This window comes from Monodelphis domestica, chromosome 2 (genome assembly GCF_027887165.1).
Source record: "Monodelphis domestica isolate mMonDom1 chromosome 2, mMonDom1.pri, whole genome shotgun sequence".
NCBI lineage: Eukaryota > Metazoa > Chordata > Mammalia > Didelphimorphia > Didelphidae > Monodelphis > Monodelphis domestica.
In genome coordinates, this window is record NC_077228.1 from 64,926,505 (window position 1) to 64,943,653 (window position 17,149).

At 37.1% G+C, this 17,149-nt stretch overlaps 1 protein-coding gene across 1 annotated transcript in view; it reads left to right on the forward strand.

Moving 5' to 3' along the window:
* The first annotated feature begins 6,519 nt into the window (after positions 1-6,519).
* NTMT2 (N-terminal Xaa-Pro-Lys N-methyltransferase 2) overlaps positions 6,520-17,149 on the forward strand; it is a 28,815-nt gene continuing 18,185 nt past the window's right edge. Inside the window, exon 1 of the mRNA XM_056815516.1 lies at positions 6,520-6,844. Coding sequence (XP_056671494.1) covers positions 6,691-6,844 — 154 coding nt within the window. The 5' untranslated portion in view covers positions 6,520-6,690. The remainder of the gene's footprint in view (positions 6,845-17,149) is intronic.

A 17,149-nucleotide genomic window follows, 5' to 3' on the forward strand; every position in this document is an offset into this window, starting at 1 on the left:
GGATCAAAGATTTAATTATTTGAAAATATGACCTTCAGCAGATATGTGCAAAGCCAGAGACCTCTGGGTGGTCCTGGGTTAAGCTAGAGCCACCATTGGCACAGGGAAATTGATGGACAGGTGATTGGTAGATGTGAGAACTGAGGGGAGGGAACTTGGATGGTTTCCTTAAGGATAGGGGGGTCTGAAGACTGGGGGTGGTTTTAGGAGTTGGTCGGAGTGGTTGCAGTGTGCTCTGAGAAGCTTGCTCTGAAGGAAGCTGAAGGTGGGGGCTCTGAGACTGTTTCTCCATTTTGGTCACATGAGTAATAGGGACTGATCTCCTTTCTTTGCCCCAGCTATCTAAGGGCTTGGGCCTTTTGGCCCAGCCTAAACAGAAGGGGTATTTAAGCCCTATTCCCTTCTCTCCCCTTTCTCTCTACCTCTATCTCTCTATCTCTAATTCCTTTCTTCCTCCTGTTTGTAATTAAAACTCCATAAAAGGTTGTCGGCTGACTTGAGTTTTCATTTAGGAATTACATAGCTGAATTCCTTGGCGACCTTAAATTAATATATATCAGTCTTTTAAAAGTGATTTCCTTGTCACACTCTTTAACAAAGATAATTTTACTTGATTTTTACAACAACTCTTGTGAGGTAGGTGCTGTTATTATCTCCCTTTTACAGATGAGAAAATAGAAACAAAGATTCATTTCAATGAAGATTAAGTAACTTGACCAAGGACACACAGCTAGTAAATTTCTGATATCAGATTTGAAATCAGGCTTTCCTGATTCTAAGCCCAGTGCTCTGTCCACTGGGCCACCTACCTGCCTACCCCAGAGTCCAGTTCCTATCCCCAAATATCCTAACAGTTGGTAAAATAACTAAATTTCCTACCACAAAACACTAGAATAATATAGCTGTATGGTATGTGTTTGTATAGCTATGTATTGCATAGGATATTATTTAATCAATTAGTTGTGTCTAGCTCTTTGTAACAAACATATCTGGGGTTTTCTTGGCAAAGAGCTTTGCCATCCCATCTTCAGCCCATTTTGCAGATGAGAAAACTGAAGCAAACAGAGTTAAAGTGATTTACCCAGGGTTACACAGCTAATAAGTGCCAGAGGTTAGATTTGAACTCAGGAAAGTGAGTCTTCCTGACTTCAGTCTCCACCATGGCACCTTGCTACACTATATCTAGGTTTATGTCTGTTAAATTTTTAATAAATAGTATGTTCAAATGTTAAAATTTATAGTATTTTTGTAGTTTTATTTATTTTGTTAAATATTTTCCAATTAAGTGTTTTTTAATTCAGCCTCTTCCTTCCCTCTCCACATCATAGAAGGCATCAGCCTACAAAATATATAGATTATATATTTTGTGTTGTTTTTAATAGATTAAATAAATTTATATTAGATGATATTTACATTAAAATGCATGTTGCTTGCAATGTTACATTGACATCAGGATCAGACTATGAGAAAAAGATGGAGAGAGAAATAAGGAAATCAACACTTATGGGGTGCTTATTATATTCCAGGTACATAATAAATGTTATTTAAATATGTATATATACATATATATACACTATATGTATATACATGAAATGTTTTAATCTATATTGAAAATCATAGAAGTTTAAATGTAAAATAACCATCCTAGTGATTGTTTTTTCATTTGCTTTTTTATTCTTGGAGTTAAAAATGTGCCTACAAAACAGAGTGGGGTCATACTACAATTATTTCTTTGCTCTGATTCCTTTTATCATTAAAGGCTAAAGTTCCCTCGACCTCCTACATAAAGTCTTTCTTGATTCCCTTGGTTGTTAATATTCTGTTTCTTCTTAAATTACCTTTTACTTATTTATTTGAGTCTTTTATTTCTACCTCACCATCTAGAGCAGTGTTTTTCACAGAGTAGAAGCTCCTAATAAAAATTTGTTGAATGGAAATTGACTTGATAACCACAATTTGAAAATCAATTACAAGTGATATTTTTCAACGATTTGCACTTTTAAAATGACTGCTTCAGTTTAATTTCAAGATATTTCTGTTTATAAAATTGATTGGTTTATTTCCTAATTCTGAATGCTTTATCTTTAAATACTGAGAAAACTGTCTTGGTTTCTGCATTTGGCAAAATCCATCAAAAATAGACTGTTAGGGGGCAGCAGGGTGGCTCAGTGGATTGAGAGTCATACTTAGAGATGAGGTCCTGGGTTCAAAACTGACCTCAGATGCTTCCCAGCTATGTGACCCTGGGCAAGTCACTTAATCCCCATCGCCTAGCCCTTACCACTCTTCTGCCTTGGAATAAATACACTGTATTGATTCTAAGGTGGAAGGCAAGGATTTAAAAAAACAAACAAACAAAAAAATAGACTATTATCTTGGCAAACTCTCTTTTGACTTAGGCCAATCAGTGGGCCTACTTTTCAAGTAATCATATTCTACATCTAGATAAAATTTAATCTTTCTTCTTTTTCAAGCAGAAAATTTTTTTTCTTTTCTTTTCCTTTTTGGTCATGGTTGGGCAAAGATGAATATTTGCTTGTTCTAGTCATAAAAGTAATGGTGAACTAAAGACCCTGGTATTTTTTTCCACTCATTTAAAAGTGACTCATAGATTTCATTTGTATTTATGCTATTTAAAAGAATACTCTGAATGTTTTTAAACACAAGACTATAATCATTACAATCACTATGTGATACCACTAAAAGCGAACATTTCCCACTTCTAGGTGAACGCCAAGAAGATCAAATTGAACCCTGTGGGGACTGGAGCAAGGATCTGATGTTTCTTTTAGAGAAGAGAATGCTTGGTGTGAGCAGGAAAAACATGAATAGTTGCTGTCTTCAAGTATTCAAAGGTCTCTCTTGTAGAAGGAAGAGTAGACATTGTGAATGGTCTCAGAAGGCAGACGTAGGAATAATGCCTCAAAAATGCAAAGAAGTAAATTTAGACTCTGAGGAAAGGAAAAAACTTCCTAATAATTAGGGCTATCCAAAAGGTAACTGTCTATTTTTGATGGATAACTTGCCAATGGAAGTATAGTTTTTCCAGTAGGAAGAAGCTGAATGATCGTGTGAATCTTTTGTTTTGTGGAAGAGGAAAGTCTTAGAATCACGGAGCTAGGAAGTGTCTAAGGCTGGATTTGAACCCATCCTGGGCTCTCTATCCACCCAGCTGACCTTAATATGTATGCTTTCTTTGATGTCTACTTTGCATGGATAAATGGATTTCTTTGCTGTTTGCTATGTGTGTTCTTTGTGGTACTGATATTTTGTGGGAAAGAAGTCAAGTCTTAGATACAAAGTTTGAGGTCCTCTTTTTTCCATTAAGAAATAGTGATTAAGGTGTAGCTGGGTGGCTCAGTGATTCAGAGCCAGGCCTAGAGATGGGAGGTCCTAGGTTCAAATCTGGCCTCAGATACTTCCCAGCTGTGTGACCCTGGGCAAGTCACTTAACCCCCATTGCCTAGCCCTTACTGCTCTTCTGCCTTGGAACCAATACACAGTATTGACTCTAAGACTGAAGGTGAGGTTTTAAAAAAAAGAAATAGTGATTAAGAATTTAACTTGAACCTAGAATTATATTCCCCTAGGCTAGAAGTATCATACATGTGGCCTGGGCACCCACGTTGTCCATTACACTGTTGTTAAGGGTAATTTAAAGCAGATTAAAATGAAATTGGGAAATATTTAACAAAATAAATAAGTTATAATAAAACACATATAAAACATTACATTTTAAATCGAAATCATTAGATTTAGAAATAGAATAGAATAGAATAGAAATAGAAATTAGAAATAGAAAGCCTACTGGGATCCTTATGTATGGATTAGTGGTCTATAGTTCTATTTGAATTTGACATCACTACTCAAGATTAATAATATTTAAATGGAGAAAGATTTAATTCTAGCCCATTACCCTCTCTCTGAGGAAAGCAGAGCAGCTGGCCTCTGGCTCTAACCTACTGCTTCTCCTCCTGGCAGGAACTGAAGTCTCCCTTGGAGAATAATGGGAGACAGAGATACTAGAGATATGTCTTTTCCTGCTTCCCTGCTAGTTGCACCTCATTTATCCAGCATCTTTATAAGACTAGACCATATAGACAAAATGGTGCTGATCTGAATTGTTTGGAAGACTTTCCTGTGTTGATAAAACCATAGATCCAGTCCTTTTCTCTGCCTCCTAGACACTGTCTCTCATTCCCCAATAATTTTCCATCCATATTGTAGTAAATATTGATTCCAGGGGAATAAAGGTAATGGGGAAATGTTTGAGCAGTAACACCAGGAAGCAAGCCAGGGGAAAGATTGGATCTTGAATCCCTTCCCCTACACTACTTCCTGTTCCCTTTCAACTGTTTAGAAATGTTCTTCTCAGAGATGGTAAGCTTGAAGATTTCCCCTAATAACCAAATACCACAATCAAATCCTTTAACTAAAAGGTCTTTTATTCTTTTGGATAGAGGAGGTAAAGAGAGGGGAGGGGTGAGAGAAAAATAGGTCTCCCTAAATTTTCCAAGTTATCCTGTTGATTGAAGATTTCAAGATAGGTTCAAATTCAGGAAACAAAATTATCTTTCCCTAAGGGGAGATGTGACAACAATGCTGACAGGTTTCTTCTGGGTTAAACCCCCAAAATCTTTTCAGCACACAGTCTTATGGATAAGGCAAATGCGAGAGAGAGAGAGAGAGAGAGAGAGAGAGAGAGAGAGAGAGAGAGAGAGAGAGAGAGAGAGAGAGAGAGAGAGAGAGTCTATCTTCCACCTTCTAGTTCAACAGCCAGAGAAGGAATTCCTTTCAGCCAGCTCAAGCTGCTTAACTGCTTTTCCCCAAGATTCCATGGAACTGTCTCCTCATCACATTTGATTGGTGTTTCACAAAATTCTGAGCTCCTTTTCTTTTGCAGATGCATTTGTCACTTCTCAAAATCTTCATTTACTATACCTAGAAGTGAATAGCCTAAAATCTGAAAATCCTCGCAGATTTTAAAATTATAGGTTGTTATGAGAACCTTACTTAGTACATCTTCAACTTTCTTTTGAAGACCATGAACTCACTTCAGAGAGAAATTGGAGATCAGATAAAGCATTCATTTAAGGAGAATCTTTATCTCAGTGTTGTATAAGGAGTATGGAAGGACTAGAAGGTATTATTGTATTTTCTTTTCTTTTTTTAAACCCTTACCTTCCATCTCAGAATCACTACTGTGTATTGGTTCCAAAACAGAAGAGTAGGAAGGACTAGGCAATTGGAGTAAAGTCAGAGTTAGGAAGTGTTAGAGGTCATATTTGAACCTGAGACCTCCAATCTCCAGCCCTGGCTCTGTATCCACTGAGCCACTTAGCTGCCCCTATATTTTTCATATATATATGTATATATACATAATATATATTTTAATATATATATTTTAAATCCTTACCTTCCATCTTAGAATCAATACTGTGTATTGGTTCCAAGGCAGAAGAGCAGTAAGTTCTAGGCAATGGTGGATAAGTGACTTGCCCAGGGTCACACAGCTAGGAAGTGTTTAAGGCCAGATTTGAACCCAGAACCTCCCATCTCTAGGCCTGACTCTCAAGTCACTGAGCTACCCAGCTGCCTCCTCTTTTTCTTATATATTAAAAGTTTGTTGCACAGAAAGGTGGTATAAGGACATTATAGAAAGTAAATTTGAGAATTCAAAAGTCAAGAGGTGGAGTCCCTGACTCCTTTCTCTTTCCCAGCACGACCCCTATGAAACTATGACAACCCCATGAAGGAACTCAAAACAGAGACACTAGTTCAAATCCCAAAGCTTAAAATAAAAAGCTATTGTGGTATTTTATTTCTTTTTTTTTTCCATAAGGCATATGCTCATTTTGTGTTCATTTTCCTACTGGAAACATCTGGGTATATGAATGCATGCACTAGAGAGAGAAGTTTTATGCCTTAAATGGCATAAGAAGAAATCTATTTAAATGCATTTTGAAGGAATACAGAGCTGCTTATAGAAAGAGCTTGCTGATAGGGAGGAATACGTAAGAATGGGATAACTTACCAAGGAATTTTCTCTACTGGAAATTCTTCAGCCTGGAAGAAATTTGTTGTTCTATCTGGTATGATTGGAGGCCAGTTTTACCCGTATGAGAGTGGACCAGGTGCCCCACAGAAGGCCCTTTCATCACAGGGATTCAATGTTCCGGGATGAGAAGGACAAATCATGGAAGAAATTTGCATGGACTTTTTTTTTTAAAGTATCAGTCAACAAGCATTCACTATGTGCCAGGCACATCCTCATGGCTCTTTGATATGGAAATGAAACAAGTCCAAGACTAGGATTAAATTAAAGCAAATTCTCGGGGGGTTGGGAGTGCATGTGTGTGTTTCTAGCGACAGATAAGGCAGTGTCTCCGTTTGTGTTTTCAGCTTTGCTCAGCAATTGCTAGCCTGGAGAGGGGTGACACCCAAGAGACTGGGAAAAATGCCAAAAGTCTGACCTCTCCGTGTCTCCCTTCCCCCATCTCTGCTCCCCTTCCCCGACATCTCCACCCACCCCATGACACTCAGCCGTGATATAGAATGACAGAGGTCTGGGAGATGGTTTAAAACGACAGTTCCAAGTTTCTGCAGAAGGCACTCACTCCCTGGACAAAGTGGTCAGGCAGGAGTCTTTCTTTCCACGTGGGAAGAACCATTCGCCCTCTTCCTCTCAGCATGGCTTATCTGGGAGCCCATTTTGCCTTTAGATCTCGTTGGCAAAAGACAGATGATGAGCTGTGTCGGCATAGCATGTCCTTCATCCTTCACAGGGCCATCCGCAATGATTTCTTTCAGAGTTATCTCTATCTCCTAGAGAAACTTTCTCTGGGTGAGTACCCGATGCTTACGGACCACGGCAGGGACATGGATGCTTGGGGTGGCTCTGTTTTGAGCATGTAGGGGGAAAAGATAGGAAAGGAACGTTTTCCATTTTCTTTTGCTGCTATAGACTACACACAGGGCAACTTTCAGCAGACACGTAGCTGAGGAACTCTTTTATGGGAGAGGAATGAGTAAAGACTCTCAAGGGAGCTGTACCTAAAGCCATGAGTTAGGACAGCAGGTTTCTATTCTGGGCTTCCTGGACAAGATAGTTCACTTCCCATTTGAGACCTAGGATAGGAGGCAATTTGTCTCCCTGAATGGGATTCACTATGATATAGAGGAAAGAATATTTAATAGTACCAAAGACAGATAACCTCGGTTCAAATCCTACCGCTGAGGCTTATTCCCTGTGGGTCCTTAAGTGAGTCCCTTAACATCCCTAATTTCCCCTAACGCTGCCGTTTCCTTATCTGAAAAAAAGAGAGGGTTGGAATAGATGCCCTCTAAAGTAGCTTCAAGCTCTTTATGTATGATCATATGGGCATTCTGGCTATTTCCCAAATACTTCTGGATATCGAGGCAAAGTTGGATAAGTTTGAACTGCAGCTTATCAAGGATCTAGGATTAATGAAGACTCACTAAATAAGGACAGGAAAATGGGGCACTTGTTTCATTGCAGCTTGGGTCCCTTATACCAGAGTTGATTTGATTTTGGAATATGCCCAATGTGATGTCCTCCCCAGATTTCTTGGTTTTAAAATATCCGTCTCTGACCTTTATAAGCCACAATAGTAATCAGAGAGAATGAAAAGGACAGCTTTGAATTCTTTTTATTTTGGGGGATATAGGATGGGAGAAAGGGGAAGTTATTATGAAAAACTGGGATATTAGCCCCCTGGTTTCCTCCAGTTTTCAAGGAATCAAACCATAGAACAAAAAAGAGATGTCTACTGCTTATTTCTTTTGAACTGGTCACTCCCGAGCATTGTTTATAGCCAATCTATAGGGAATGAAGTCACAACTAAGGAATAAGGTAGTTATGCATATATAGTCTGAGTATTTTCTCACCCTAAATTCCCAGACAATATTTCTGAGGTTGACTGAAAGTGCATTATGTCTTAAAGGAGGGCAGTTTTTAATGTCTGGAAATAGTCAACAAGTTTCACTCAATTTGTCTAACATTTAAGTGCTTCCTATGTGCCAGACATCATCCTGTGTGATGAGAATATTAAGATAAAATAGTCCCTGTCCTCAAGAACCTTATAGCCTGCAGGAGGATACAACATATACACATATAAATAAGCACAAAGCACATACAAAAGCAAAAATAATCCAAAAGGGAGAAAGCATTAACGATTGGGGAAAGAAAAAAGGTTTCATTTAGAAGGTAGCACCTGAGAAATGTTTTGAAGGGAATTGTACAACTTGAGGGAAATCTGGATAATGAACAATCTGAACCAAGACTTTTATGTCTGAAACGATTTCTGAAGAAGGCTTTTGGTTCTGGAAAAATTATAAGAACTTACCCTTGTTGAGTTGCCTTGAAATGGGATCCACTGTATTTTGAATGAATAAATATAATAGCATTAAACAAGAAACAACTCTTACCTTCTGTCTTAGAATCAATACTTAGTATTGATTCCCAACTGGGAAGGGCTGGGCAATTTGGGTTAAGTGATTTGCCCAAGGTCACATAACTAGGAAGTTTCTGAGGTCAGATTTGAACCAAGGAACTCTTGTCTCCAGACCTGACAATCAATACACTGAGCCACCTAGTTGCTTCTATTAAAAGCATTTAAGTGCTCACTGTGTGAAGCATTAGGGATATAAATGTGAAAGGGAAAACATTCTGTGCCTTCATAAGATTTATACATTCTAATTGAGGAAGATAACAAAAATAGGGGAAAGATGGTCAGGGAAGTTGGTTTTGGTTTGTTCAGTCACAGGGATAGTCAGATTAGCTTTGGTCAGGCTAGATATCAAGAATTCTCACCATTCAGGAGCCCAGTGTTACAGGATGAGAACTAGAGTTAAAGTTAGAGGTTGAGGGAAGAGCCATTCATCATGGCATGAAGATCTTCAAAATTTTATTATTTTATTTCATCTTCATAATGCCCCTATGTGGTAAGTAAAGGAGGTCTTATTCTAACTTTACAAATATGGAAATTGAGGCTCAAAGGAGTGTTGATTCATCTGCAGTCTCATATATACTTAGTGGCAGATTCCAGATTTAGAAACCAAATGTGAAGCCGGAGGGAGTAGGTAGCATAGTGGAGATAGAGGGCTGGGCATAGGGCCAGGATGAAACTGAAATTGAATCCTGCCTCTGATACTTACTAGTTGTATGATGCTGGACAATTCACTTGGACATCAGAACCCCAGAATCCTCATTTGTAAAATTGGGACCTCACAGGGTTGTCGTGAGGATCAAGTGAGATACACTATATAAAATGCTTTGCAAGTCTTAAACCACAATGTCAGTGTTACCTATTATTATACAGCAGGTGAAAATCTTTGATGCCACTCAAAAAAGCAAAAATATTTTTTCTACCTCTTGACACTGAATAAACTCTCAGGGTTGATTTTTGCTTATCTCAATTGTGACTTGCTTTGTTCAGTTTTGGTAAACATATCTCACAAGTGAATTGTACTTATTCTGACTATTAAAAATCATGCAGGCTACTAGTTGCCCCAATTATAGTAATCAGCCATGTTTAGGCACCTTTGGGACACCCTCAAGAATGTCCTGTAATATAGCAACTGAGGGTTATCTGCTACTTTCTAGATAATGATAAATTTGATTATTTTTTCTGTCCTCTCCCTTGATTAGTTTTGGATAGGGTAACTGAAATGTATAGCTTATATTAGTTCTCAGGATTCCCCTATTTCTTTGCTTATTGTAGACAGGCAAACAATTCTCTGGAGATCTCTTGAAATACTTAGTTTTCTTCCAGGCAAAATGTAGGTGCTGCTTCTTTGAAGAAACTTTTCTTCCTTATTTTATTATTGATGAAATGGTTTCTATCTTCTTTCAAGGTTCAATTCAGGTGCTGAAAGCTTTCCAGATTCCTTTTCTAGTTTTCATCTTAAATGATCTTATATTTAATGTGAAACCATTATCTATTTCCAGCCTCAATAAAATGTAAACTCCTTGAGGTTTATTTCTTTTTTTCTTTGTGTCCTCAGAGAATAGTGAAGATGCACTAGAAAAATCAGAATTTAAGAATAACCTGGAGGATTAAGCAGTCTCCATTGATTCAGTATATTTTTTTTAAACTGTGGAGCAAAGAAAATAGAAATAGAATGAAAAACTTCATTTCAGAGTAAGATTACAATAAATGTTTTCACATAAATTGATGCACCTTGTCCCTCTATTATTAATAATTTCACACTTAATTGAATTTTTAGGACCTTTTTAAGGATCTATTTCAATGAATCTTCATCTTTCTGAAGAAAGTGTCCTGTTGAGTTCTTTTCATTCTCTTCCCTAGCAATCTTGTTCACTCTTAAGATTTTAATCATCACCATCATGATGGTGATACCTAGCATTTACATAACCCTTTGAAGTTTTCAAAGTACTTTATCTCATATGATTTTCACAGCAGCCCCAGGAAGAAGGTGCTATTATGATTTTTATTTTACTGATGAAACCGAGACAAACAGAAATTAAATGACTTGCCTAAGGTCACATAACTGGAAAGTTTCAGACTGAATTTGAACTCATGGATTTCTTCTTTATTATTATTCATAAAATCTTCCTGATTTTAGTTCTAGTAGTCTATCTGCTATTCTACCCAGTTTCTTCAAGGGTTGCCCCAAATCAATTCTATAATTCTAACCTCTCTTCTTTCTTTCAGACCTGAATCTCCAACTGGTTATATGATAGCCTTTCTAGGATGATCCATCAGTCCCTTAAATTAAAAATATCCTAAACAGGTCAGTGGCATCAAAACTCTCCCCATCTTCCTATTCTCAGATTCTCAGAGTAATCTTTGACCTATTTTTCTTCTTCACCTTCTATTTCCAATCAGATCCTGCATCCTGCCAATTTAACAACTACTATATTTCTCAAATCTGTTCTCTTCCCTATTTCCATTGATGCTTACCATAGTTTGGCTTATTGAACTACAGATCAATGGGTTTACTTCCACAGTCTGCTAAGAAGTTTCCTCATCTCCTCTTGCTTCAATCTGCAAATCATCCTTTGTACTACTATCAGACACAGTAGATGAAATCTAAAGGAAGTCATGTCACTCTTTGATCAATCGTTCCTATTGCCTACTGAATTAATGTCAACCTCCTATGGTCAATATTTGAGACCTTCCAACATCTTGTGTCACTCCATTCCCCCCAGACTTGTCTTATTCATCTCCCTTCTTTATACCCTGTGATGCAATCAACCTGGATGACTTACTGTCCTTGACATATGTTCTGTCCTTTTATTTTTAAATCTCTGTACTTTTATGTGTAATATATTATCCCTAGTCAGAAGCACAGAATTTCCTGTTTGGAAGGGAGTCCAGAGGCCATATAGGCTAACTAGGACCTGAAAAAAAATCTCTACAACATACCTAACAAGATGTTTGATGTCTTCTTGAAGACTTCCAATAAGAGAGAAATCACTCTCTTGAGGCAGCCCATGCCACTTTGGAATAGCTCTCTTTACTGTAATACTTTCTCCTTTCCCCCAGATGCTACAGGCTGAGTTCCATATATCCTTTAAAAGTCTCACCCAAATACCATCTCTTCTGGAAAGCTTTCCCTGATACCTGAGGTGAGATGACTGTTATTACCTTTAGGCTCCCCTAGTAATTTTAGTACCTCTCTGATATAATTATTATGTACTTTGTGTAATTACTTGAGTATGTACCTCTCTATTAGACTGTAAGATCCATATAATTTATGTATTACCAAACTTTTTTTCTCTCTTCCAGGTAATAGCATAATATTATATGCATAATAATTATATTGAATTGAAAAAAGACCTAGTGTGTGCCAGAGGACAGATTATAAAATCATTAGAGAATGAAATCTATTATTAAAGGACTAAATGTATATAAATATGAATGAGTTAATATAGTATTAGAAATCAACAATAGGTCAAAAGAGGAAGATGGGCAAGATAAACAAAATTAAATTATTTTCTGGTTGAATGAAAGACAGTCATGGGGAATTGATTGCTCATAAATATGGGACATATATATCTTTTCACTTGTTATCTCAGAAGGAAAAAATATAAGAATTCCAAGTCTCTGTGTGCAAATAAATGCTATAGGGAAAGCAACTGCTTTTTGGAAATAATTAGAAAGTCAAAGAGATAGAAAGGGATTGAATAGTTAGATGACAAGACTGCTAAGCATCCCTGGTTAAGTGGGAAAGTCTCTTTCAATCCAACATCTTGATCTCTAGCAGACTTGAAGCAAATCTTTAGCAGGAAAAAAATCTGTGTGTTTTGACATTTGGCAAAAATGATGAAAGTCTAGAAGGTGCAGACAAGTTCTAGAAGTGTCTAAATCCGCAAATAGTTTGGGTTCTTAGAAAGTTGTATTATGCTCAAGTCTGGGGAAATTTATGTTTAATGTGTCATAACTGAGAACATTTGAAGGTAACTAGTTCCTCAGCATTTGTATTTCTTTTAAGATCACTCAATTTTTTATATCATTAAGATATATCATATTAATATTAATTAATATTTATTCTTGATTGCTCTAATAAAGGGATATTTTTATTTTTTAAAGTGTGGGAAAGTGTTTAATATAATCTTTAACTTGCTCTTTTAATTACACAATAATGTCTATAACAAAATTTCTTATTTTGTCTTGCTTTGGATATGGATAAGTAGAGGATTGAGACGTATGACTGATTACCCTAAGACTGAAAAATCTATTCAAAACATGAATTATGCTGGGACATTTGGAAAGAAAGGCACTCTTTGGAGGTAACAAATATACTCCGGTATACTAGCTAGTATCTAACTTGGGGGCCAAGTTGAAGGGAATTGTTTATGATAGGTAGTGTGAGGTAACAGGAAAAGGAAAAAAAATCAACATTGTTCTGAGAACTGAAGATTACTTGAAAAACCATCTGTATACAAAAGAGAGTATTTCATATCAACTAAGCCCCAAATGGTATTTCAAAAATCCAAGTAATTTCTAGAAGATTCAAAGTAATTCATTTGTATTCCCTACAGCAAAGATGTCAAACACATGGTCAGTAGGCCACCTTGATGTGGCTACACTCCTGAATATGATTCAAACTATATTAAAATGTAATGGGGGGGGCAGCTGGGTAGCTCAGTGGATTGAGAGTCAGGCCTAGAGATGGGAAGTCCTAGGTTCAAATTTGGCCTCAGACACTTCCAAGCTGTGTGACCCTGGGCAAGTCACTTAACCCCCATTGCCAACCCTTATGACTCTTTAGCTTTGGAACCAATACATAGTATTGGTTCTGAGACAGAAGGTAAAGGATTTAAAAAAATGTAATTGGGGAATATTTAAGAAAATCAATAAAAGTACAATAAAACACAGATAATGCTAATTTGTGGTTTTCCAAGTCAATATGCCATCTACAGGGAACTGTATATATGATTAATCGCCTTATTTTTATTTGAATTTGACACCACTGCTTTGTAGCAATTAGCAGAGTGCCAAATACATAGAAGGCACCCCAAAATATGTGTGTCTCAATCAGTTGGGTAAAAGGGCAGTATTACAGGGTCTGGCATTGTGAGAGGGCCAGTCTAGATTTAGAACTACATGTCCAGAGTTATCATCCTTTTTGTCTTTTCAACAGATAGCTATCCTCAGAGCCTAGGAACATTTCTGTTAGAACAGTCCAAGGAGGATTACAGACATGGTTCTCAAAATAGCGGACCAGAGATATTTTCTGTTGAGGATATTTATCCCCAATATGGAAAGATGTCAGAAAACACTAGGAATTCCCTAAGGAAACACTATTAGCTTGGTAGCCCATTCTACAACCCCAGAGTCACTTTTAGCCAATTAGGAAGTTTCCATGAATTCATGAAAGACTATATGAGCCCTTTCCATCTTCTTATCCAGATGTAGGACTTTATACATCTGTGGTTAGATCTAGGGTGATTGGGGTCTCTGGTTCCTCTTTGTTTTTTATGTGATCCACTTTTTGACAGCAAATACTCAGAATGTAAAAACAAAAGTCAGCTCCTCTGTATATGAGGACAGAATCTATTCCAAATGTATAGATAACAAATAAACAAACCTTAAAGAAAGTAGGAAATTCTTGAGGGTGAGCAATACCAACATGTAGACAGCATTGAGGCAGGGGAATGGAAATGGAGAGTGGATAAATTCACCAGTTAACAGTGTTGGTGTGACAGGCATAGTAAAGGAAACAGTAAAATTCTGTCGAGGTGGAATAATTTTTTTTAAACCCCTTACATTGTCTTAGAATCAATACTGTGTCAATTCCAAGGCAGAAGAGTGGAAATGACTGGGCAATTAGGGTAAAGTGACTTGCCTGGGGTCACACAGCTGGAAAGTGTCCAAAGCCTGATTGGAACCCAAATCTTCCCCTCTCCAGGTCTGACTCTATCCACTGAGCCAACTAATTGCCCCTGGACAGATTACTCTGTATGCAGGTCAGTAAACCAGACAAGGCTCCAATTGCTCATGATTATATTCATTTCAGTGGAGTACACCTTTTATTTGCAATCACCTCACTTCTGGCATTTATCTCTAACCCTGGAATCCTCTTTCCTCATTTGGAAGAAGGTGCCTACTGCCAATGCAAAGGGAGTTTTGTCATTCATGGACTTCCTTATATCAATGCAACTATATATAATAATATAGTCACTTAGTAAATACTTTTTTGGGATTGCATGTGGCAAGGCTCTATTTCAGGACAGATGAACTTGTATTTGTGCACAAACTGTATGATGTTGGGCAAATCTCTTCACCTTTCTATCCCCATTTCCTCATCCATACAATTAGAGGCTAAGACTGGATGACCTTAAAGATACTTCCTACATTCCATCCTACTCTCTCTTTGGTCATCTTGCTCTGCTGTTGTTTACATACTGCATCTTCTTCCCTGCTTTTCATCTCCAGTCCTGAGACCATTAATCAGATCTATACTATCATTGCTCTAGAAAGACTATTAAGGTCAATTGCTCCCTAGATCTTTGTAGTCTTTCTAGAGCAATGGTAGAAATGTGAAGATCTGAACTGATCTATGAAGATCTTTTATTAATTCTAATTCTAATGCAATGATACTATTAATCCATAGATTTCTGGAAATAAAAAGACTCTTGACTATCTTTTGGATGAACCAAATATAGGTCCAGAAATCAGTGTCCAATTAAAAATAATAGCTAATTTTTACATAGCATTCTAAGCTTTAGAATTTTAAAATTTTACAATTTTTATCACAAAAATATTCTTTTCTCTGGTGATCTCATCAGCTACCTTGGGTTCAATTATCATCTTTCTACTACAATTCATACTCCAAACAACTTCCAAATGGATATTCCAAAAGCACTATTCTGACCACATTTCTACCTTTTCCAAAATTTTTCAGATTCTCATTTGGCTCTGGGATAAAATATAAAATTTAACTTTCACCTACCAGATTCTAGTCTTGAATTTCTCCCACCATTTGGGGTCTTTGATTCCATTTGGATGCTACTAGATAGAGTGATAGGAAAGTCATGACACCATGCTGATTGGGTCTACTACAAATTGAGGTTACTTGATTTAAACAGAGCAACAAGTCAACCACTCTACTTATCTCTAATGGATTAATTTATTCAATCTCCACAGCGGTTATTCCAAGATTCCTTGTCTCTTCTCTAGCCTCCTTTCATTAAAGCCAACTGTTCTTTGGACGACTTGGACTATATATCTTATAGGCATCTCAAAGTCTAAAATAAGCCTATTATTTCTCCCACCCCCACCTCCACTGAATTCCTTCTTCCCCTCTTCCAAGCTTGGCATTCTAAAATGGAACTCTGAGGCGAAAATGATCTTCTTCCTTTGAAATTACTCCATATAACTTCATTCATATTTCTTGTTTATCTCTATCTGTTTTGTCCTTTTATAGAATATGGCACTATGAGGGTAAGGACTATAAATCTTTAGTGCCCTATACAGTGCTTTGCACATAGCAAACATTTCATAAATGTTTATTGAAATGAAATAAACACAAATATAATTATTTCCATTTAATAGAAGAGGAAGCTAGAGTCAGAAAGGTTAAGAGATTTGCCTATGGTCATATGATAAGTGTCAGGGGTAAGGCTAAAACTGATCTCTTGATTCTAAGAGATTAACTGCTTCTTGCTGCCCTTTCCAAGACCCACCATCTTTAAAGAGAGTCTACCAGGTCTATCTCCACCAGTTGCTAAATTTACCATACAAAGCTTCAAGGCATTCTAAAATGACATCAGTATTTATCTCAGAAGGCAAAGCTATTTCCCTTTTCCAGGTAAAGAAGTCCTGTGAGTTGTTCCTCCAGAGTCCAGTGTGGGGCTCTTTTAAAACTATAGGAGAGGAAAGGAGAGGCTGAAGGCTGCTGTGGCAGTTCATGTATCTTATTTAGTTAAATAATTCTGTAAAGTAGGTAAAAAGAAATAGTTGAGCTGACAAAGAAGAAAAGGGTCTCTCCTGAGCCAGACTGCTGCAGACCTATGTATTCTCCTTGTGGTGGAAGTGTTGTTGGCACCATGGGAAGATGGGAACGTTCCTATTCATCCATTAAAGTTTTAATAGGCTCTACCAAGCAGTTTACTTAAACAGGTGATGATGAGTATGGCTAGTTTTACTGCTTTCATTGGATCAAAGAGGGATTTGGCTTGTTTTCCTGTAACCTTGGAATAATGTTCACAATTGAGTAATCGCAGCTAACATCCAATTACATACCATAACATAGAACTTTATAGATATAAACTAATTTTATCCTCACAACAACATTGCTAAGTAGGCACTGCAGATTTTATTATTCCCACTTTACAGATAAAGAAACAAAAGGTCAAATAAGTTAGGCTATTGCCCAACATCAGACATCTGAGGAGTAGTATAGCCAAGGCTCAAAGAGAGGTTTTCTTGGACTTCAAGTCTAGTATTCTTTCTAATTCAAATTATACTTATACCTTTCATCTTTCCTATCACAGTTATTTCCTGATAATTCCCTTTGCCCCACTCTTTGAAATGAAGAAAAAAATAATTAAAGGTGACCAATACAATGACCACACATGGGGCATGGATTATTTGGATATTCATATACTAAGGTATACCATGTGGCTTGGAAGATGGTGAAATGAGTACTGATTAAT